Below are 14,915 nucleotides of genomic sequence, written 5' to 3'. Positions count from 1 at the left end.
CGAACCCACTCAGCCTCAGGGCGAGGGGCGGGGTCCCCATTGCATGGCGAGAGCAGGGATGCAGAGTGGCCAGGCCAGCCCTCTGCTCTGAAGGCGCCTGGGTGTAGGAGGCACCATGCACGGTGTGGTCGGACTGTGAATGAGGGGGCGGCTTTGGGAAGCCTAGGACCAGTGTGCCACCAGAGAAGGCTGTACCCAGACCTTAGCCCTGGGGGATATCCTCAAGTCATCCGTGGTGCAGGGTCAGGAATGTGCTGGTGAATGCACCACCTTGGGGCAGGTACCACCTCAGTGCCCAAAAGCCTTCTGTCTCTCTGTCATTGCTGTCCTCCACATCTTGTCATTGGGACCGGCCGAAGCTTCTGAGGAGGTCCTCACTGCTCAGCTCCTCCTTTCCTGGAGTCTGGGATTTCTGCAAGGGACTCCCCCATCTGCCCCTGAACCTTCTTCCTGTTCCCCGCCAAGCTACACAACAGAGCGAGCTCTCTGGCAAGCCCTGAACACCAGAAAGGCCTCTGGTCACCTTCTCGGCCAATGTGGGGCCACGGCCCTGGGCCAGCCTCCCGATGGTGGTTTGGAGCAGGGGCTGGGGGCTTGGAGAAGGCCTGGTGGCTGTTCTCCCTGCCTTTTATAACATCTGAAGTCTGCCCCAGCCAAGCACTAACTAGGACCTGCTGTGAGCTGACGTCAGGACAGAGGGCCCCACAGGGCCAGCTTTGATGTTTCCCAGGCTCTGTCGTGGGGGCGCAGGAGGCTCTGAGCGGCAGTCTGGGAATGCAGCATCTCTCACCACACAGCTCCAGAGCAGCGCTCGCCCCAGGAGGGGATGCCGGAGGCTGAGCTGGGGTCCCTCTGAGTCACACCATCTCTTCTTCCAGCTCTGATTTCTGTGGCCCGTGGTCTGCGGTTCCTGCAAGCCCACAGCCCCTTTCCCTGCATCCCACCCCGACCTGATCATTCCCCTCAGACTTCTCTGTTGCAGAAGCTCCTCCCCATCTGGGTCTGGGAGTGGTCCTCCCAGAGTCATTGGGCAAGACGCGTGCCAGTGGAGATAGGAATGGTAGCCACCGTTCACTGGGTCACCTTTGTCTGAGTGTCTTGACATGAGTTTCTGTGTGTGTGACTCATGACAAGCTCACGAGAGAGGCCGAGGGAGCCAAGGCAGAGACCATCTGCATGCCTTGCCCAAGGTCACACACCAAGCATGGGGGCAGGGGTTGAGCCCAAGCTGTGATTCCACATGCCTAACTAAGGTTTCTCTGCACAGGCGAGCCTCTGGGCTCCCTGGGTCTGGAGAAGCTGAGCGGGGAAATGGGGTCGTTCACCTACTCTCTGACGGCAGATGATCTCTCTGGCCTTTCATAAGTGTCCTGGAGTTCAGGGTCGAGGGCCCCAAGAATTCGGTGAGTCCCATTTGCAGGGGACCACTGGGGCATCAGCCTGAGTCTGCCCCTGTGCCTCGTGAGAGGTAGTTGGGCGGTGTGCCAGACGCCTCCACATTCTCCAGCTCTTGCCCCACACTCCCTTAAGGTGACCTCAGTCAGACAGTGAGCTGAGCGCCTTTGTGTGTCTGGCATTGTCTGTAGGAGGTCTGCTTCTCTCCCTGGCCATGGGGAGTGAGCCCCATTGTGGGATCAGCCATTTCCAGGTTGGTTTTGAGTTCTTGGGCGGAGCTGGGAAGAGCATGGGGCTAGGAGTTGGCTTCCTTGGGTCACGGTCAGATGAGCTGTTTGATTCTGGGCAGATCCCTTCATTTTCCAAGGACCTTAGTTTACCTATATGCTCGACAAAGGGGTTGTGCTGAGTTGCTCCGCGGGGGCAGGGGCAGGGTCCCATTCCTGTGTGGTGACTGGAAGTGAGGGGGGTGTTTGGGATGTCACGGTGACTGGGGTTGTGCTTGGCAGCTACCCCGAGGACAGGTTTGTTAACTTGCACAGTGGGTGGGATAGCTCAGCAATGCTCCCACCCAAAGAGCAGTGCCCCGCTGAGCAGAGATGGAGGTGGCTCTGGGCCCCCTTTGGCTCCATGACTGTCTTGCGGGCTAGTACCTCTGAGAATGTTGGGAGATGGACCAACACCAGGGGCAGCCCCTCATCTGGACCTCACTCTGACAGAGTCTGCACTTGTCTTGCTGTTGACTTTATGGAGAGACTGGTTCTTAGGCCCTAAAGAACCAAACTTCACTGTCAGGGGCTTGGAACAGCTGTGATTAGCCTCTGTAGGTTTGGAAGGGCATAGCAAGACCTCAGCCTCCTCTTGCCCTTACCGTCCCGCTTTGGTCAGAGGCAGAGCCTGCTTCTTCACATAGCAGCCTCAGGAATCCTATTTCTTCTTCCCGGAGGGGCTGCAAGTCCTCCTCTGTGCCGTCACCCACCTCTGGCAGGCAGGCCGGTGTTCCTGGCCCAGCAGCTCAGGGCCTCTGCAGGACGCCCACATGGGCCCGGAACAAAGCCCGGTGTGTTACTTCTGCTGTCACCATGCCACCTGCCCAGCCCTGCCCTCCGCCTCCTCAACCCATCTGCTGCTCAATACAGGTTTCTCACTTCCCCTTTGTTCCCACTGGCTATGGTTCCACCCCGGTTGCAGGCCGCCCCCCTTCTCTGTAGGTGCCCCTCCGGCCCCAGCCAGAGCCAAACTGTTGTGGTACAAGAGAGGGGAATGCTCACCTCTCAACTTCACCCAGAAAAGCCATATCTTGGCCAGACATATTCTTAGGGATAGAGGGTAGGACGCGGGGGCAGCGTTGGCCTGCATTTGGAAACAGCCCCAGATCTAGAGAATACTGGCTTCTTCTGTGATGGGGTGGCTTTCGCCAGAGAAGTCCCTGGGGGATGCTGGGCTGCAAGGCATCTGTGGGTAGACCCTTAGCGGGGCTGTGAGTGTGAATAATCCTTCCAAGATGCTCTGTGCTCAGCATCCTGGTTTCTGAAGATTGATGGGGGAGGGCCGCCTGTTAACGTCCTCTGCTCCTCAGCCCAGCATCAGGACCCACAGGTCAGAAACTTCCTTTGGGGAGCCTCCCCGGTGTCCCCGCCCCTCCCCCAACCTTGGAACACCCTCTTTTCTGTGCACTGCCTGCCTGCACTGTTCAGTGGGCACACAGCCACCGTGTTCTGTGTAACTGCTCTGTGCCCCCTGCCAACTGGTGTGCACTGCATCTTTGTGTCCTCCAGGGCGGCCAGCACAGTTTCAGAGTTTCTCAGTGGACACTTGGCACTTGTGGGCTCCGGATCCTTCTCTCCCACACTTCCCGGACACCTCCTGTGTGCGGAGCCCCTTTCCTCCTGTGCACGGGGTGGCGGGTAACCTGCGCGAGGACGGTGGCTCTAGCTCTTCCTGACGGTGCCTCTCCCCTGTCCCCATCTGCAGGTGCCCAGGCAGCCCTTGTCTTCATCAAGGAGCCATCCTCCCAGGATGCACTGCAGGGGCGCCGGGCGCTGCTCCGCTGTGAGGTCGAAGCCCCAGGCCCGGTGCATGTGTACTGGCTGCTGGATGGGGCCCCCGTCCGGGACACCGAGAGGCGTTTCGCCCAGGGCAGCAGCCTAAGCTTTGCTGCTGTGGATCGGCTGCAGGACTCTGGAGCCTTCCAGTGCGTGGTGCGGGACAATGCCACGGGAGAGGAGGCCCGCAGTGCCAACGCCTCCTTCAACATCAAATGTGAGAGCTGGGAGGCTGTGCTCGCTCCCTGCAAGTCCTCTGTTACTGAACCCTGTGGGACCCCTCCTTTCCCTCAGCTTCTCTCATTTCCAATTGAATGCACTTGGAGTCCGTTCTTTCTGTGTGGGGGGGAAGAGAAGTTTTTTGTTTGTTTGTTTGTTTGTTTCCGTAAGATTTTTTTCCCCTTCAAGTAGAGGACCCTTGACCTGCTGCATGCTTTAGCAGATGGCAAGGGCAGTGTGGCAGCGTGGCCAAGCGTCAGGGTTGACCCGCCACAGACAGAGCGGATGCTCTGTTTCTGCCCCCCTCCAACCCACCCCCTGTGTATAGCCCCGGCCTCAGCTCTGCCGGGCTTCCCTGCGCTGTCTCTTGGCTCCAGAACCTGCAGGCTGTGTCCTTTGCTGCTTTTCCTTCCCCTCTGTCCTCCCCTTCCTCCTCGCCCCCTGCTTTGCTCTGCTCTGCTCCTCAGCAACTGTGGCCTCTGCTGCAGGGATTGAGACCGGCCCTGTGGTTCTGAAGCACCCAGCCTCAGAAGCTGAGATCCAGCCGCAGACCCAGGTCACACTGCGCTGTCACATTGACGGGCACCCTCGGTAAGGAGCTGAGTTGGAGGGTGGGAATGGAGAGGGTCATTCTAGACAAGTAGGGACTAGACAAGTCTCAACACCTGGACTCTCTTCAGAGGCACCTCGCTTCATTCTGTAACCACCCCTGTCCAGAGGCTGCTCCAGTCTAGCCTTCAGTGACCGGAGGAGGGGCAGCCTTGTGCTGCGGAATGATCCTGAATTCTGGATGCTGAGAGTTGTAGCAGCTCAGCCTGATGATGCCCCTGAATTGTTGTGTGTTCCTGTGCAAGTCACATCCCCTCCCAAGCCCCATTTGTAAACTAAGGGGTCTAGCCTGACCCATTTGTAAACTAAGCCCTGACCCTCCGATTCTGTACCGTGTCCGCTGGCCACCTGAGTACCTTGTGCCTCCCTGCTGCGGATTCTCTCGGCATTGCAGGCCCACCTATCAGTGGTTCCGAGATGGGATCCCCCTCTCCGATGGCCAGAGCAATCACACGGTCAGCAGCAAGGAGCGAAACCTGACCCTCCGGCCGGCCAGCCCGGAGCACAGTGGCCTCTACTCCTGCTGTGCCCAAAACGCCTTTGGGCAGACTTGCAGCAGCCAGAACTTCACCTTGAGCATTGCTGGTGAGCCCGGGGTGGGGATGAAAGTGCAGCAGGGATGGGAGGGGCCTCCCCATGCTGCCTGCTCACATACCTGTGCTTCTCCCTCCCCAGATGAGAGCTTTGCTAGGGTAGTGCTGGCGCCTCAGGACATTGTGGTGGCAAGGAATGAGGAGGCCATGTTCCACTGTCAGTTCTCAGCCCAGCCACCCCCGAGCCTGCAGTGGGTCTTTGAAGATGAGACTCCCATCACTAACCGCAGCCGGTAAGGCATCTGGCAAGGGGCGTTCCAAGTACAGTGGTATGGGTGGTGTATTGCCCAGGTGCATTCTCTAAACGCATGGGATCAGTATTGCAGATATCCTAGGGCTATACATGTATTACTTCAAGTTTCCAGCAGATGGCAGTAGAATGTCTTACTGTTACTGAATGAGTTCAACAAAGGGAAGCCTCCAGGAAGGGCATCTTTTTCCAGGTCATACAGAGGCACTGTATGAGCTAGTGGTGGCTCTGTTCCCTTCCCACTCCCCTCCTGCCTGTGTGGGTCTTCTGGGATGGGGAGTAGTGATTCTGTCTAGAGGGACACAGGGGACCTGGTGACCATAGTCTGGATGGATGGTAAGGTTACCTTACACACACACATACATACACACACTCACACTTTTTGGAGGAAGCAAACACTTCCAGAAGGTTCTGGGTGGTGCCAGCTCCTTTTTTGGGACTCTTGTCCTTCCTTGGGCTGTATGAAAGCAGAGGGCATGTTGGTGGCACCAAGCATGTCCTTGATCCTTGGGGGTGTGGCTGTGTAGGCTAGGGGCTTGGATCCCACTGGGCTTCAGTCCTGAAGATATCATCAGTAGTTTGTCTGGTGTGGCCAAGGGGCTTCTGGCTGCTGGGGCTGGGGCCTTACTGGCAGGCTGGCCTTAACCCTGTGGGAAGTGGCCCTCTGTCTCCACAGTTGCATGTGTTGCTGGCTCACTGACTCTCACTGACACTGTGGCTCTCCCCATTGTCCCAAAAGCTGAATCTCCTGTAGGTGGCACACACCTGTGCTCACTCATGAATGAGTACACATGTGCATGTGTACACACACGCACTAATGTGGTATGTGGACTTCCTTCTCTCTGTCCTGTTCCTGGCCGATTCCTTCCTATACCTCTGACCTTTGCAGCATGGGGTTCCATCTCCTTCCCTTCCAGAAGGAGGCCTGTGGGCCTCTTCTTCCAAATAGCACTGTCTCCTTTTCGCAGCCCCCCGCACCTCCGCAGAGCCACTGTGTTTGCCAATGGGTCCCTGCTGCTGACCCAGGTCCGGCCGCGCAACGCAGGGGTCTACCGCTGCATAGGCCACGGGCAGAGGGGCCCTCCCGTCATCCTTGAGGCCACGCTTCACCTGGCAGGTGGGTCCCTGGGTCTGGGGTGCTGAAGCGGGGGCCGCCTTCAACGCTGTGGGCACATGGAGAGTTAGGCTCCTGATTCTACTCAGAAAGCAGCTCGGAGGGCAAAGAAAGGAAGAGGATGCTGGGTCCAGGAACAGGAGAGGCAGTGTGTCAGGGGTTTGTGTTACCAAGGGCCCGAGCTTGCTGTGGGAGAGTTTGAGGTGCCGAGACCCACGGTAATTGGGCGGTTTGCCTCCTGCTCCCCTCCCCACAGAGATTGAAGACATGCTGCCATTTGAGCCACGGGTGTTCACAGCTGGCCGCGAGGAGCGCGTGGCCTGCTTGCCCCCCCAGGGCCTGCCGGAGCCCCATGTGTGGTGGGAGCACGCGGGAGTCCGGCTGCCCACCCACGGCAGAGTCTTCCAGAAGGGCCATGACCTGGTGTTTGCTGGAACCATCGAGAGTGACGCTGGCATCTACACTTGCCATGCAGCCAACCTGGCCGGTCAGCGGCGACAAGATGTCAACATCACTGTAGCCAGTGAGCACCTTGGCCCCGTGGGATGAGGCGAGGTTGGAGGGGAGCCCGGGTGCCACGACGAGGCCTTGGTTTCTGGGGGCCATGTGCAAAGGCTTCCTGGATGCTCACCTGAGGCCCCCTCAGCTCTGTGTTCTGCACGCTTGGGACTCAGTCAGCTGTTGGAAGGTGATGTTGGGGTTGACCCTGAAAAGCCAGGCACAGAAGTTGGGGTGACAGCCCACACGGAAAAACAGTCCTCTGATGGCAGAGCAAGGGCGAGGGCCTGGGATTCTAGAGACCCAGGTCCCACTCTTTCCCCTGCGCATGGAGGGACAAGGTGTGGCAAGCCCCCGTTTTGCCAAGGGGTAGGTCTCCTCATCCATAAAATGGAGCTCCTGACCCAGTACTTACCCTACAAGGTGGTCAGAAAGATCAGATATGCTTGCAGTCACCTGGGAGGTCAGCAGGTGGTTGGCTATTCCCTGACAGCCTCATTCAGATGTCTTGAGGTTGATGGAGGTTGCATCTGCTGGGGTGCCTCAGGTGTCGTCCTTCCCACCCCCCGCCGTGGCTGCTACAGCAGGCCTGGGGCCTCCTCAGCCAGGACTGAAAGTCGCAAGGCTTCTCAAGGCAGCTGCTCAGCAGCTGCTCAGCACGACTTCCACTGGGTTCTGTGTTGGGCCAGGCCAGTCGTGGGCCCCCCAGACTTGAGGCACGAGAAAAGTAGATTGTCTCTTGATGGGGAAAGTGACAGCAGCACGAGTGCAGAGGAACAAGGGACGGGAGAGCCGTTCACGACCATCTTTGCAAACAATCTGCCACCCCAGGTCAGACAGGAAGTCCTTGTAGGGTTTTGAGCCGGAGAGTAACATTCTCTAAAGATCACTCCCCGCAGTTCTGAGAAGACCAGAACGTTAGGGGCAGGAGTTTTGGATGGGGAGCCCAGTTAGTAGATGACTATAATTCTCCGGGGCAGGTGTTTAGGGCCTGGAACAGAGCGGTAGTTGTGGAGATGAGAGTGGTGATCAGACTCAGGATTTTGGGGAGCTCAAGGAGATGGGGTTTGCGTAGAATGGATGTGATGGGAGGGGCTATAGAGAGGGAAGTCAAGGGTACATTTGGGCTCTTGCCATTGGCTCTGTAGGGGCAGTATTTACTGAGACGGGAAAAGCTGGGATGAACAGGTTCCAGGGGAAGTCAGTTGTTTTCTTTCATACACATAAATTCGAGAGGCCTGTTGGATATCCAGTCGGAGATGCCAGTAGGCAGTTGGGCTTGCCAGTCTGAAGCTCATGGCGGGGAGGTCAGGAGTCAGGGTGTAGGTTTGGGAATCACGCACTCCTATGGCGTGGAAGGCCACGGACTGGCTGAGATCATTCAGGGTACGAGGTTGGCTAAACCAGAGCAGGGATCTGAGGACCGAGCCTTGGGGTGTTTCAGTGTAATAAAAAGAGCAAGGGTTTGCGGGGCACATGACCGGGGATTGGAATCCTATCTATTAGGTATTAGCACATCACCATTACTATAAATGTCTGTCTTCTCAGCTATAAAATGGGTATAGGAATATACATGTATGGGGTTTATTGTGACCGTTAACTAAGATCATATTCCCAAGGTTGTCCTCACTAAGGGGTCGTTGTTGCACCTTTCTGGGGAGCAGACAGGGGCTTCTGAACTCGGTCGGGTGTGGGGTTGGAATTTCGAGGGATTGGATCCTTTGGTCTTGCAGATGTGTTCCTTCGTCTTCTCTTCCCTCCCTGTCCCTCTAGCTGTGCCCACGTGGCTGAGGAAGCCCCAGGACAGCCAGCTGGAGGAGGGCAAGCCAGGCTACTTGCATTGCCTGACCCAGGCCACGCCCAAACCCACAGTCATCTGGTACAGAAACCAGATGCTCATCTCAGAGGTGAGAGTGAGGCTGGCTCCTGGCGGAGGGGGCCAGAATCCCCTTCTGGGGCTCTCCTCTGGGATCGGCTCCCCTTGCCCTCCTTCCCCTGAAGATGCTGGTGGGGCTGAGACCTCCCATGGTCCTGTAATGTGTGCCACAGGACTCGCGGTTCGAAGTCTCCAAGAATGGGACCTTGCGTATCAACAGTGTGGAAGTGTATGATGGCACATGGTACCGCTGTGTGAGCAGCACCCCAGCCGGCAGCATCGAGGCCCAGGCCCGCGTCCAAGTGCTAGGTGAGCACCCGAGCAAGTGTGGGGAGAGCAAAGGGGAAGGAGCAGCAGGGGGCCCCGATCTTCAGGCCTGCCCCAGCCGAGGCCGACTGAGCTGCCTTGCTTCCTCCTCTTGGTGCTCACCTACCCTCCCTCTGCTAAAACAGAAAAGCTCAAGTTCACACCACCGCCCCGGCCGCAACAGTGCATGGAGTTTGACAAGGAAGCCACGGTACCCTGCTCAGCCACAGGCCGAGAAAAGCCCACTATTAAGTGGGTTCGGGCAGGTGGGTACCGGGGGGGCATGGAGTGGGGGCAGGTAGGACTGGTCAGATGTGTGCATGTCTGAGAACCAGCGGAGGAGGGCCCAGCACCATGCCAGGAACTGTGGAAAAGACAAGAAATGTGGGGCCGACCTACAGTCCAGGTAGGAAGAAAGGAGCCAGACACCAGGGAGGTCAGGTTATGGCATTAGAGGTCATGGACAATGACTGAGGCCGCAAGTGACTGGCTTGATCCAGATGGTGCTGTGAAGTCCTCCCTCTCCCTTCAAAATAGGCATATTTAGACAGAGAGGTAACGCGGGCTCCTTTAGAAAGTTTGTGGGGCGGGAGCGACTAGTGCGGTCAGTCGGTAGAGCATGGGACTCTTGATCTTGGGGTTGTGAGTTTGAGTCCTGTGTTGGGGGTAGAATTGACTTAAAAATCAAACCTTCAGGGGCACCTGGGTGGCTCAGTTGGTTGGACATCCAACTCTTGGTCTCAGCTTGTGTCATGATCTTGGGGTCGTGTTACCAGGCTCTGAGCTGGTTGTGGAGCCTGCTTGGGATTCTCTCTCCTGCTTTCCATCACCCCCCACTTGGCATGTACACTCTTTCACTCTCTTAAAAAAGAAAAAGAAAGAAAAGGGGAAAAAAAAACAACTTAAAAAAAACTAAGAAAATTTGGGGGAGGTCATAATCCTGCTATACCATCATTTTTGGGTTTGTGCCCCCTTCTTTTTCTATGTATATCTTTCTGTTCGCACATAGCAATTTTATTGAACATGTAATTTTCAGTTATTAAACTTACATTGAGTAAGTCATGCTTACTACAGAAAAAGAAGATATAGTTAATTATGTAATTTTATATCCTTTTTTACTTAACGTTATCAAGCATTTCCACATGCTTTTATACATAAACATTGGTTTTGATGATTGTAATAATACTCTGATGACTGGAGTCACTGTAATTTACTTAAATATTCCCTAAATGTTGGAGATTTGGGTTGTTAACCATCCTCCCTCTCTCCCTCTCTGCCTTTCTCACTCTCTCTTTTTATCGCTGCAGTAAACATCTTTAAGCCAAAGTTTTTTCTGGATTTGGGTTTATTTCCTTTGGGAGAGATTCCCATAAATGGAATAATTATGTATGAAAGGGTACACACGTTTTTGCAACCCTTGCTGTAAATTGCCAAGTTGTCTGTCAAGGGGCTAGACCAGTTTTTACATTTCCATGAGTAGTATGAGCGGGAGAGGAGGACTTCAGGTTTCGGGGAAGAGGTGGGCGCTCTCTGCTCGGGTGGTTGGAGTCAGCTTTCTGTTAAGAGCTGGAGCAGCAAAGGGATCTGAAGCCTGGACGGCTAAGAGCGGAAGGGGTTCTAGAAGTGAGATGTGACAGGCCGTGAGGATGAGGTCAAGGTGAAATCGGGGCCCCGTCGGAAGTCCAGTTTTGCAGGAGGGAGATGTTGTAAGGGCAGTGGAAGGAGAGGAGACTAAAAAATTGGAAAAGGAACAAGTAACGGGGGGTTCCCAGTGCCTGGCTCAGGAGTTGTGACTTTGTCTGAGTCATCAGGAGCAACAGATAACACGCTTTTGAGTAGAGGTGGGTGACTGAGCGCACTGCGGTCCTGAGTGACTTGGATCAAGCCTGTAATTTCCCTTTGTTGCCACCACAGATGGGAGCAGCCTCCCCGAGTGGGTGACAGACAACGCCGGGACCCTGCACTTCTCCAGGGTGACCCGTGATGACGCCGGCAACTACACTTGCATCGCCTCCAATGGGCTGCAGGGCCAGATCCGTGCCCACGTCCAGCTCACTGTGGCAGGTGCGACCGTGGCAGGGCCCCGGGACGGGAGGGCAGCCCACAGCCGGCCAGTCCCACAGCTCACTGCTCCTCGCCCCTTGTTGGGCTCTTCCCATCCAGTTTTCATCACCTTCAAGGTGGAGCCAGAGCGCACGACCGTGTACCAGGGCCACACAGCCCTGCTGCGCTGTGAGGCCCAGGGAGACCCCAAGCCTCTCATTCAGTGGAAGGGCAAAGACCGCATCCTGGACCCCACCAAGCTGGGACCTAGGTAGGGCCGTCTGCTTCCCCGGCCCATCGCACCTCTCCTGCAGCCAGTCTTCCCCAGGAGCTGGAGAGGTGGGCAGCGCTGTGGCTTCTTTCCTGGCAGGATGCAGATCTTCCAGAATGGCTCCCTGGTGATCCATGACGTGGCCCCCGAGGACTCGGGCCACTACACCTGCATCGCGGGCAACAGCTGTAACATCAAACACACGGAGGCCCCCCTCTATGTTGTGGGTATGTGCTGGGGAGCAGTGTCCTGCAGAGGAAGTGCTGGGGCCACACTTCTTTCTCATCTTTGTTTTCATCGGCCCCCTATATACAGAGAACCCTGAAATCCTTTTTTATGTTGGGGGCTGGGATTCAGCTGGCTCTGCTCCACCATGCTGTGTGGCATAATGTTGGGTTCCTTGCTGGGCTGTTGCTGATTTAACATTCCACAGCTGGGGGGTGGGGTGTGTGTGTGTGTGTGTGTGTGTGTGTGTGTGTGTGTGTTGGGAGGTGTGTGTGTGGGGGGTAGGGGTGGTCCTCTTGTCCTAAAATGTTTCTTCCCAGGTCTCCTGCAGCGGCTGCACATATCTGGGGAGGAGGGGGAGGCAGGGACGGGAGCAGGCCAGGGTGCTGCAGGAAAGGGTTACCATGCCCCGGAGGCCCAGAGAGAAAGATCCATCCGGTAAAAGGCTCTGCCAAGAGTCAGGGACTCGGGGTTTGGGTCTGGTCTCTCCTCCCCAGCTCTATGCCCTTGGAGGTGTTATTTCCGCTCCAGGGGCTTGGTTCTACATCTGTAAGATGAGAGTGGTTTCAGTGAGAAGTTCTTAAACTTGTAGTTTAGCAGCAGAACTGTTTTTCTAGACAAAATATTCTGTGGAACATTCAATGGATAATAGTGAAATTATAAGGCCTCTTGGTTGAAGTGTTAGGTGTGGGTGGGAGTTGCGAAGTCCCTAGTGGTCTCCCTAGCGGGCCTCTCTCTCTCAGTTTCCCTGGTGATTCCTGGCTCCTCTTTCACCATGGGACCCTAGGCCATTGAGAGCCCCTAGTCTGGAAGATCCTTTCCGCAAACACGTTCTTGAAGAGCTTGCTCTGTGTCCGGCCATCTGGGATCCTAAATCAGGAATTCCCAAATGCTGCTCTTCAAGGCCTGGTTCAAGATACCAAGTCCACTCAGGAAGCTTGTCAGCGATAGCGTGGGTTTGTGTTAGCATCCTGACAGGTGTGTTTCTTTTTATGTGTGTCCCTGGCCTCACATCTCAGATGCACCCCAGCTTGGGAATCACTGGCCTCAGATCCTTCAGAACTTCTGTGACTTCAGTGGGGCCCTAGGACCCACCCCTTGTTAAAGCCAGAGATGGTGGTGACCCGCCCTGGTTCTCTGGTTTGGTCAGGCCATTTGGTGTCTGGGAGGCGGTCGTCGACTAGGAGGTGGTGGGAAGGTGGTGGGGAGGGGCTGGGAGCGAAGGAGGGCTGGGTTGGCCTCACTGGGCCCTGCCCAGACCCTTCTCTGTGTTTCTCAGACAAGCCAGTGCTGGAGGAGTCCGAGGGCCCAGGCAGCCCTCCCCCCTACAAGATGATCCAGACCATCGGGCTGTCTGTGGGTGCTGCTGTGGCCTACATCATTGCCGTGCTGGGCCTCATGTTCTACTGTAAGAAGCGCTGCAAGGCCAAGCGCCTGCAGAAGCAGCCGGAGGGCGAGGAGCCCGAGATGGAGTGTCTCAACGGTGAGGGATGGCCTGTGGCGGCAGGTTGGTGTGCAGGCGCTGAGCGCCCCCTGGTGGAGAGAGAGAAAGAGAGCGCGAGAGAGCGAGCGCAAGAGCTGTGGTGCTGGCCTGCTGGGGCTCTAGGCGATCCGGCCCCAACCCCAGCTGGAAGCCTGGAGTTGGCCCATTCCCTGGCCTGGGGAACTGAGCAGCCTGGTTCACGACCTCCTCATGGGAGGCTCAGGGCCGGCTTCTACCTTGCTGGGCCTGTTTCTCCCTATACCACTAAACCACAAGCACAATTAATACGTGCCTTTGTATTTCAGTGGCACACCTGTCTCCTGCCCATTTAGTTCCCCCAGGGGCATCCTGCCAGTTCCCCTGCTCCTGCTCTTCTCACAGAGGCATTGCTGGGTTGCCCCTATCCATTTAGGCATTCCAAAGCAGGGCCTGGGTCTCCCTCATTGTGCTTCCCCTTTGTGCCCGGTTAGGGCTTTGTGCAGTGGAGGCCCCACGAAAGCAAAGCCCCTTAGATTGATGCAGTGTTGAGGGGCCGGTGGTCCAGATGAGGACTGTGTACCTGGTTCCATCTCAGAGGTAGTAGTCAGCTGTGTCCATCAGCGCTTTTACTCTAAGGGATGCCTGTACCCCTACCCCATCAGTACACCAGTTGGACTGGCTTTTTTTGTGTGGAACACCGTGATTGGACCCACTTGATGGAAGGAGAGGTCTGGGGGAGAGAAGTGAGGTGCCCGTGGTGGCCAGAGTGTCTAGTCTTATGTTGCTGCCTCCCCAACCATCCCTCTTCTTCCCAGGTGGGCCTTTGCAGAACGGGCAGCCCTCCTCGGAGATCCAAGAGGAAGTGGCCCTGACCAGTTTGGGCTCTGGCCCTGTGGCCACCAACAAACGCCACAGCACGACTGATAAGATGCATTTCCCGAGGACCAGCCTGCAGCCCATCACCACACTGGGTATGTTGCCTTGGCTGCAGCGGTCACAGCTTAATGACAGGCCTGTCTGGAGGCGAGGTTAGGGCTGCTGGCTCCAAGGTCCCTAAAACCCAGAGCCTGGGAGCCAGGGGCAGGAAGCAGAGGGGAGATAATCCCAGTGTGTCCCCACACCTGTACACGGCTCACCACCCTGGCTGTAGTCACTCCCTGTGCCTTATTTACTTGGTGTTTCCTTCAGACTGGCTGCCTTTAAAAACAGAAAAAAAATTAATGCAAGTTAGTGTTGTTCTAGGAAAAAATGTGAGAAATTACAGATTTGTGGCAGTTAAATTTTTTCTGAGGATACGTTAAAACATGGAGCTATTAACATATTTATTAAGAGCCCTCTAAAATTCTCACACCAGCTATCCTTTGGAAAATGCTGGTACTGTTGGAGACCATGAAGCCCAGGGCAGGGCGGGGACTGGTTTGCTCAGGGTCGTCCCCCACGTGGATGGGTGGGGTGCAGCCAAGACTCCCCTCTGGGTGACAGAGGGGCAAGGCACCCCCCCGGGGAGGAGCTTCCCTGCTGGGGTGAGGGCAGCTGGCTGACCCAGACCTGTACCCACAGGGAAAAGTGAGTTTGGGGAGGTGTTCCTGGCGAAGGCGCAGGGCGTGGAGGAGGGGGTGGCGGAGACCCTGGTGCTTGTGAAGAGCCTCCAGAGCCGAGATGAGCAACAGCAGCTGGACTTTCGGAGGGAGTTCGAGATGTTCGGGAAGCTGAACCATGCCAACGTGGTGCGGCTCCTGGGGCTGTGCCGGGAAGCCGAGCCCCACTACATGGTGCTGGAGTACGTGGACCTGGTATGCTGGGGGGGGCCTTGCCGGTTGGGGGGTGCGCACCACGGAGCCTCGTCTCATGTTGTGTCAGCTTGCTGGGAGACGCTCGCCCCCTGTCCCCTCTAGCTCTCCAACACCTGCCGTTCCTTGACTGGTGCTCCCTCCTTCCTGTCTGCCGTCCCCTGTGTGTGGGGCTGGTCCCCAGCTTCTCGCTCTGCACACCACCCAGATGCGTCCGAG

The 14,915-nt window shown here is 56.5% G+C and overlaps 1 protein-coding gene across 1 annotated transcript in view; it reads left to right on the top strand.

Annotated features, from left to right (window-relative positions):
- The window catches only part of PTK7 (protein tyrosine kinase 7 (inactive)), a 62,209-nt gene that overhangs the window by 33,967 nt on the left and 13,327 nt on the right, over positions 1-14,915 (top strand). The window contains exons 2-16 of the mRNA XM_047733521.1: positions 3,370-3,657; positions 4,148-4,250; positions 4,663-4,853; positions 4,944-5,094; positions 6,080-6,228; positions 6,482-6,748; positions 8,497-8,630; positions 8,773-8,908; positions 9,052-9,171; positions 10,820-10,969; positions 11,069-11,219; positions 11,319-11,446; positions 12,724-12,927; positions 13,722-13,877; positions 14,467-14,699. Of these exons, the coding sequence (XP_047589477.1) occupies positions 3,370-3,657; positions 4,148-4,250; positions 4,663-4,853; positions 4,944-5,094; positions 6,080-6,228; positions 6,482-6,748; positions 8,497-8,630; positions 8,773-8,908; positions 9,052-9,171; positions 10,820-10,969; positions 11,069-11,219; positions 11,319-11,446; positions 12,724-12,927; positions 13,722-13,877; positions 14,467-14,699 (2,561 nt within the window). The remainder of the gene's footprint in view (positions 1-3,369; positions 3,658-4,147; positions 4,251-4,662; positions 4,854-4,943; positions 5,095-6,079; positions 6,229-6,481; positions 6,749-8,496; positions 8,631-8,772; positions 8,909-9,051; positions 9,172-10,819; positions 10,970-11,068; positions 11,220-11,318; positions 11,447-12,723; positions 12,928-13,721; positions 13,878-14,466; positions 14,700-14,915) is intronic.

Source organism: Lutra lutra, chromosome 6, assembly GCF_902655055.1.
Source record: "Lutra lutra chromosome 6, mLutLut1.2, whole genome shotgun sequence".
In the NCBI taxonomy this organism is placed as follows: domain Eukaryota; kingdom Metazoa; phylum Chordata; class Mammalia; order Carnivora; family Mustelidae; genus Lutra; species Lutra lutra.
The sequence above is the reverse complement of the archived record's forward strand: the minus strand, read 5'-3'. Positions and strand labels throughout refer to the sequence as shown.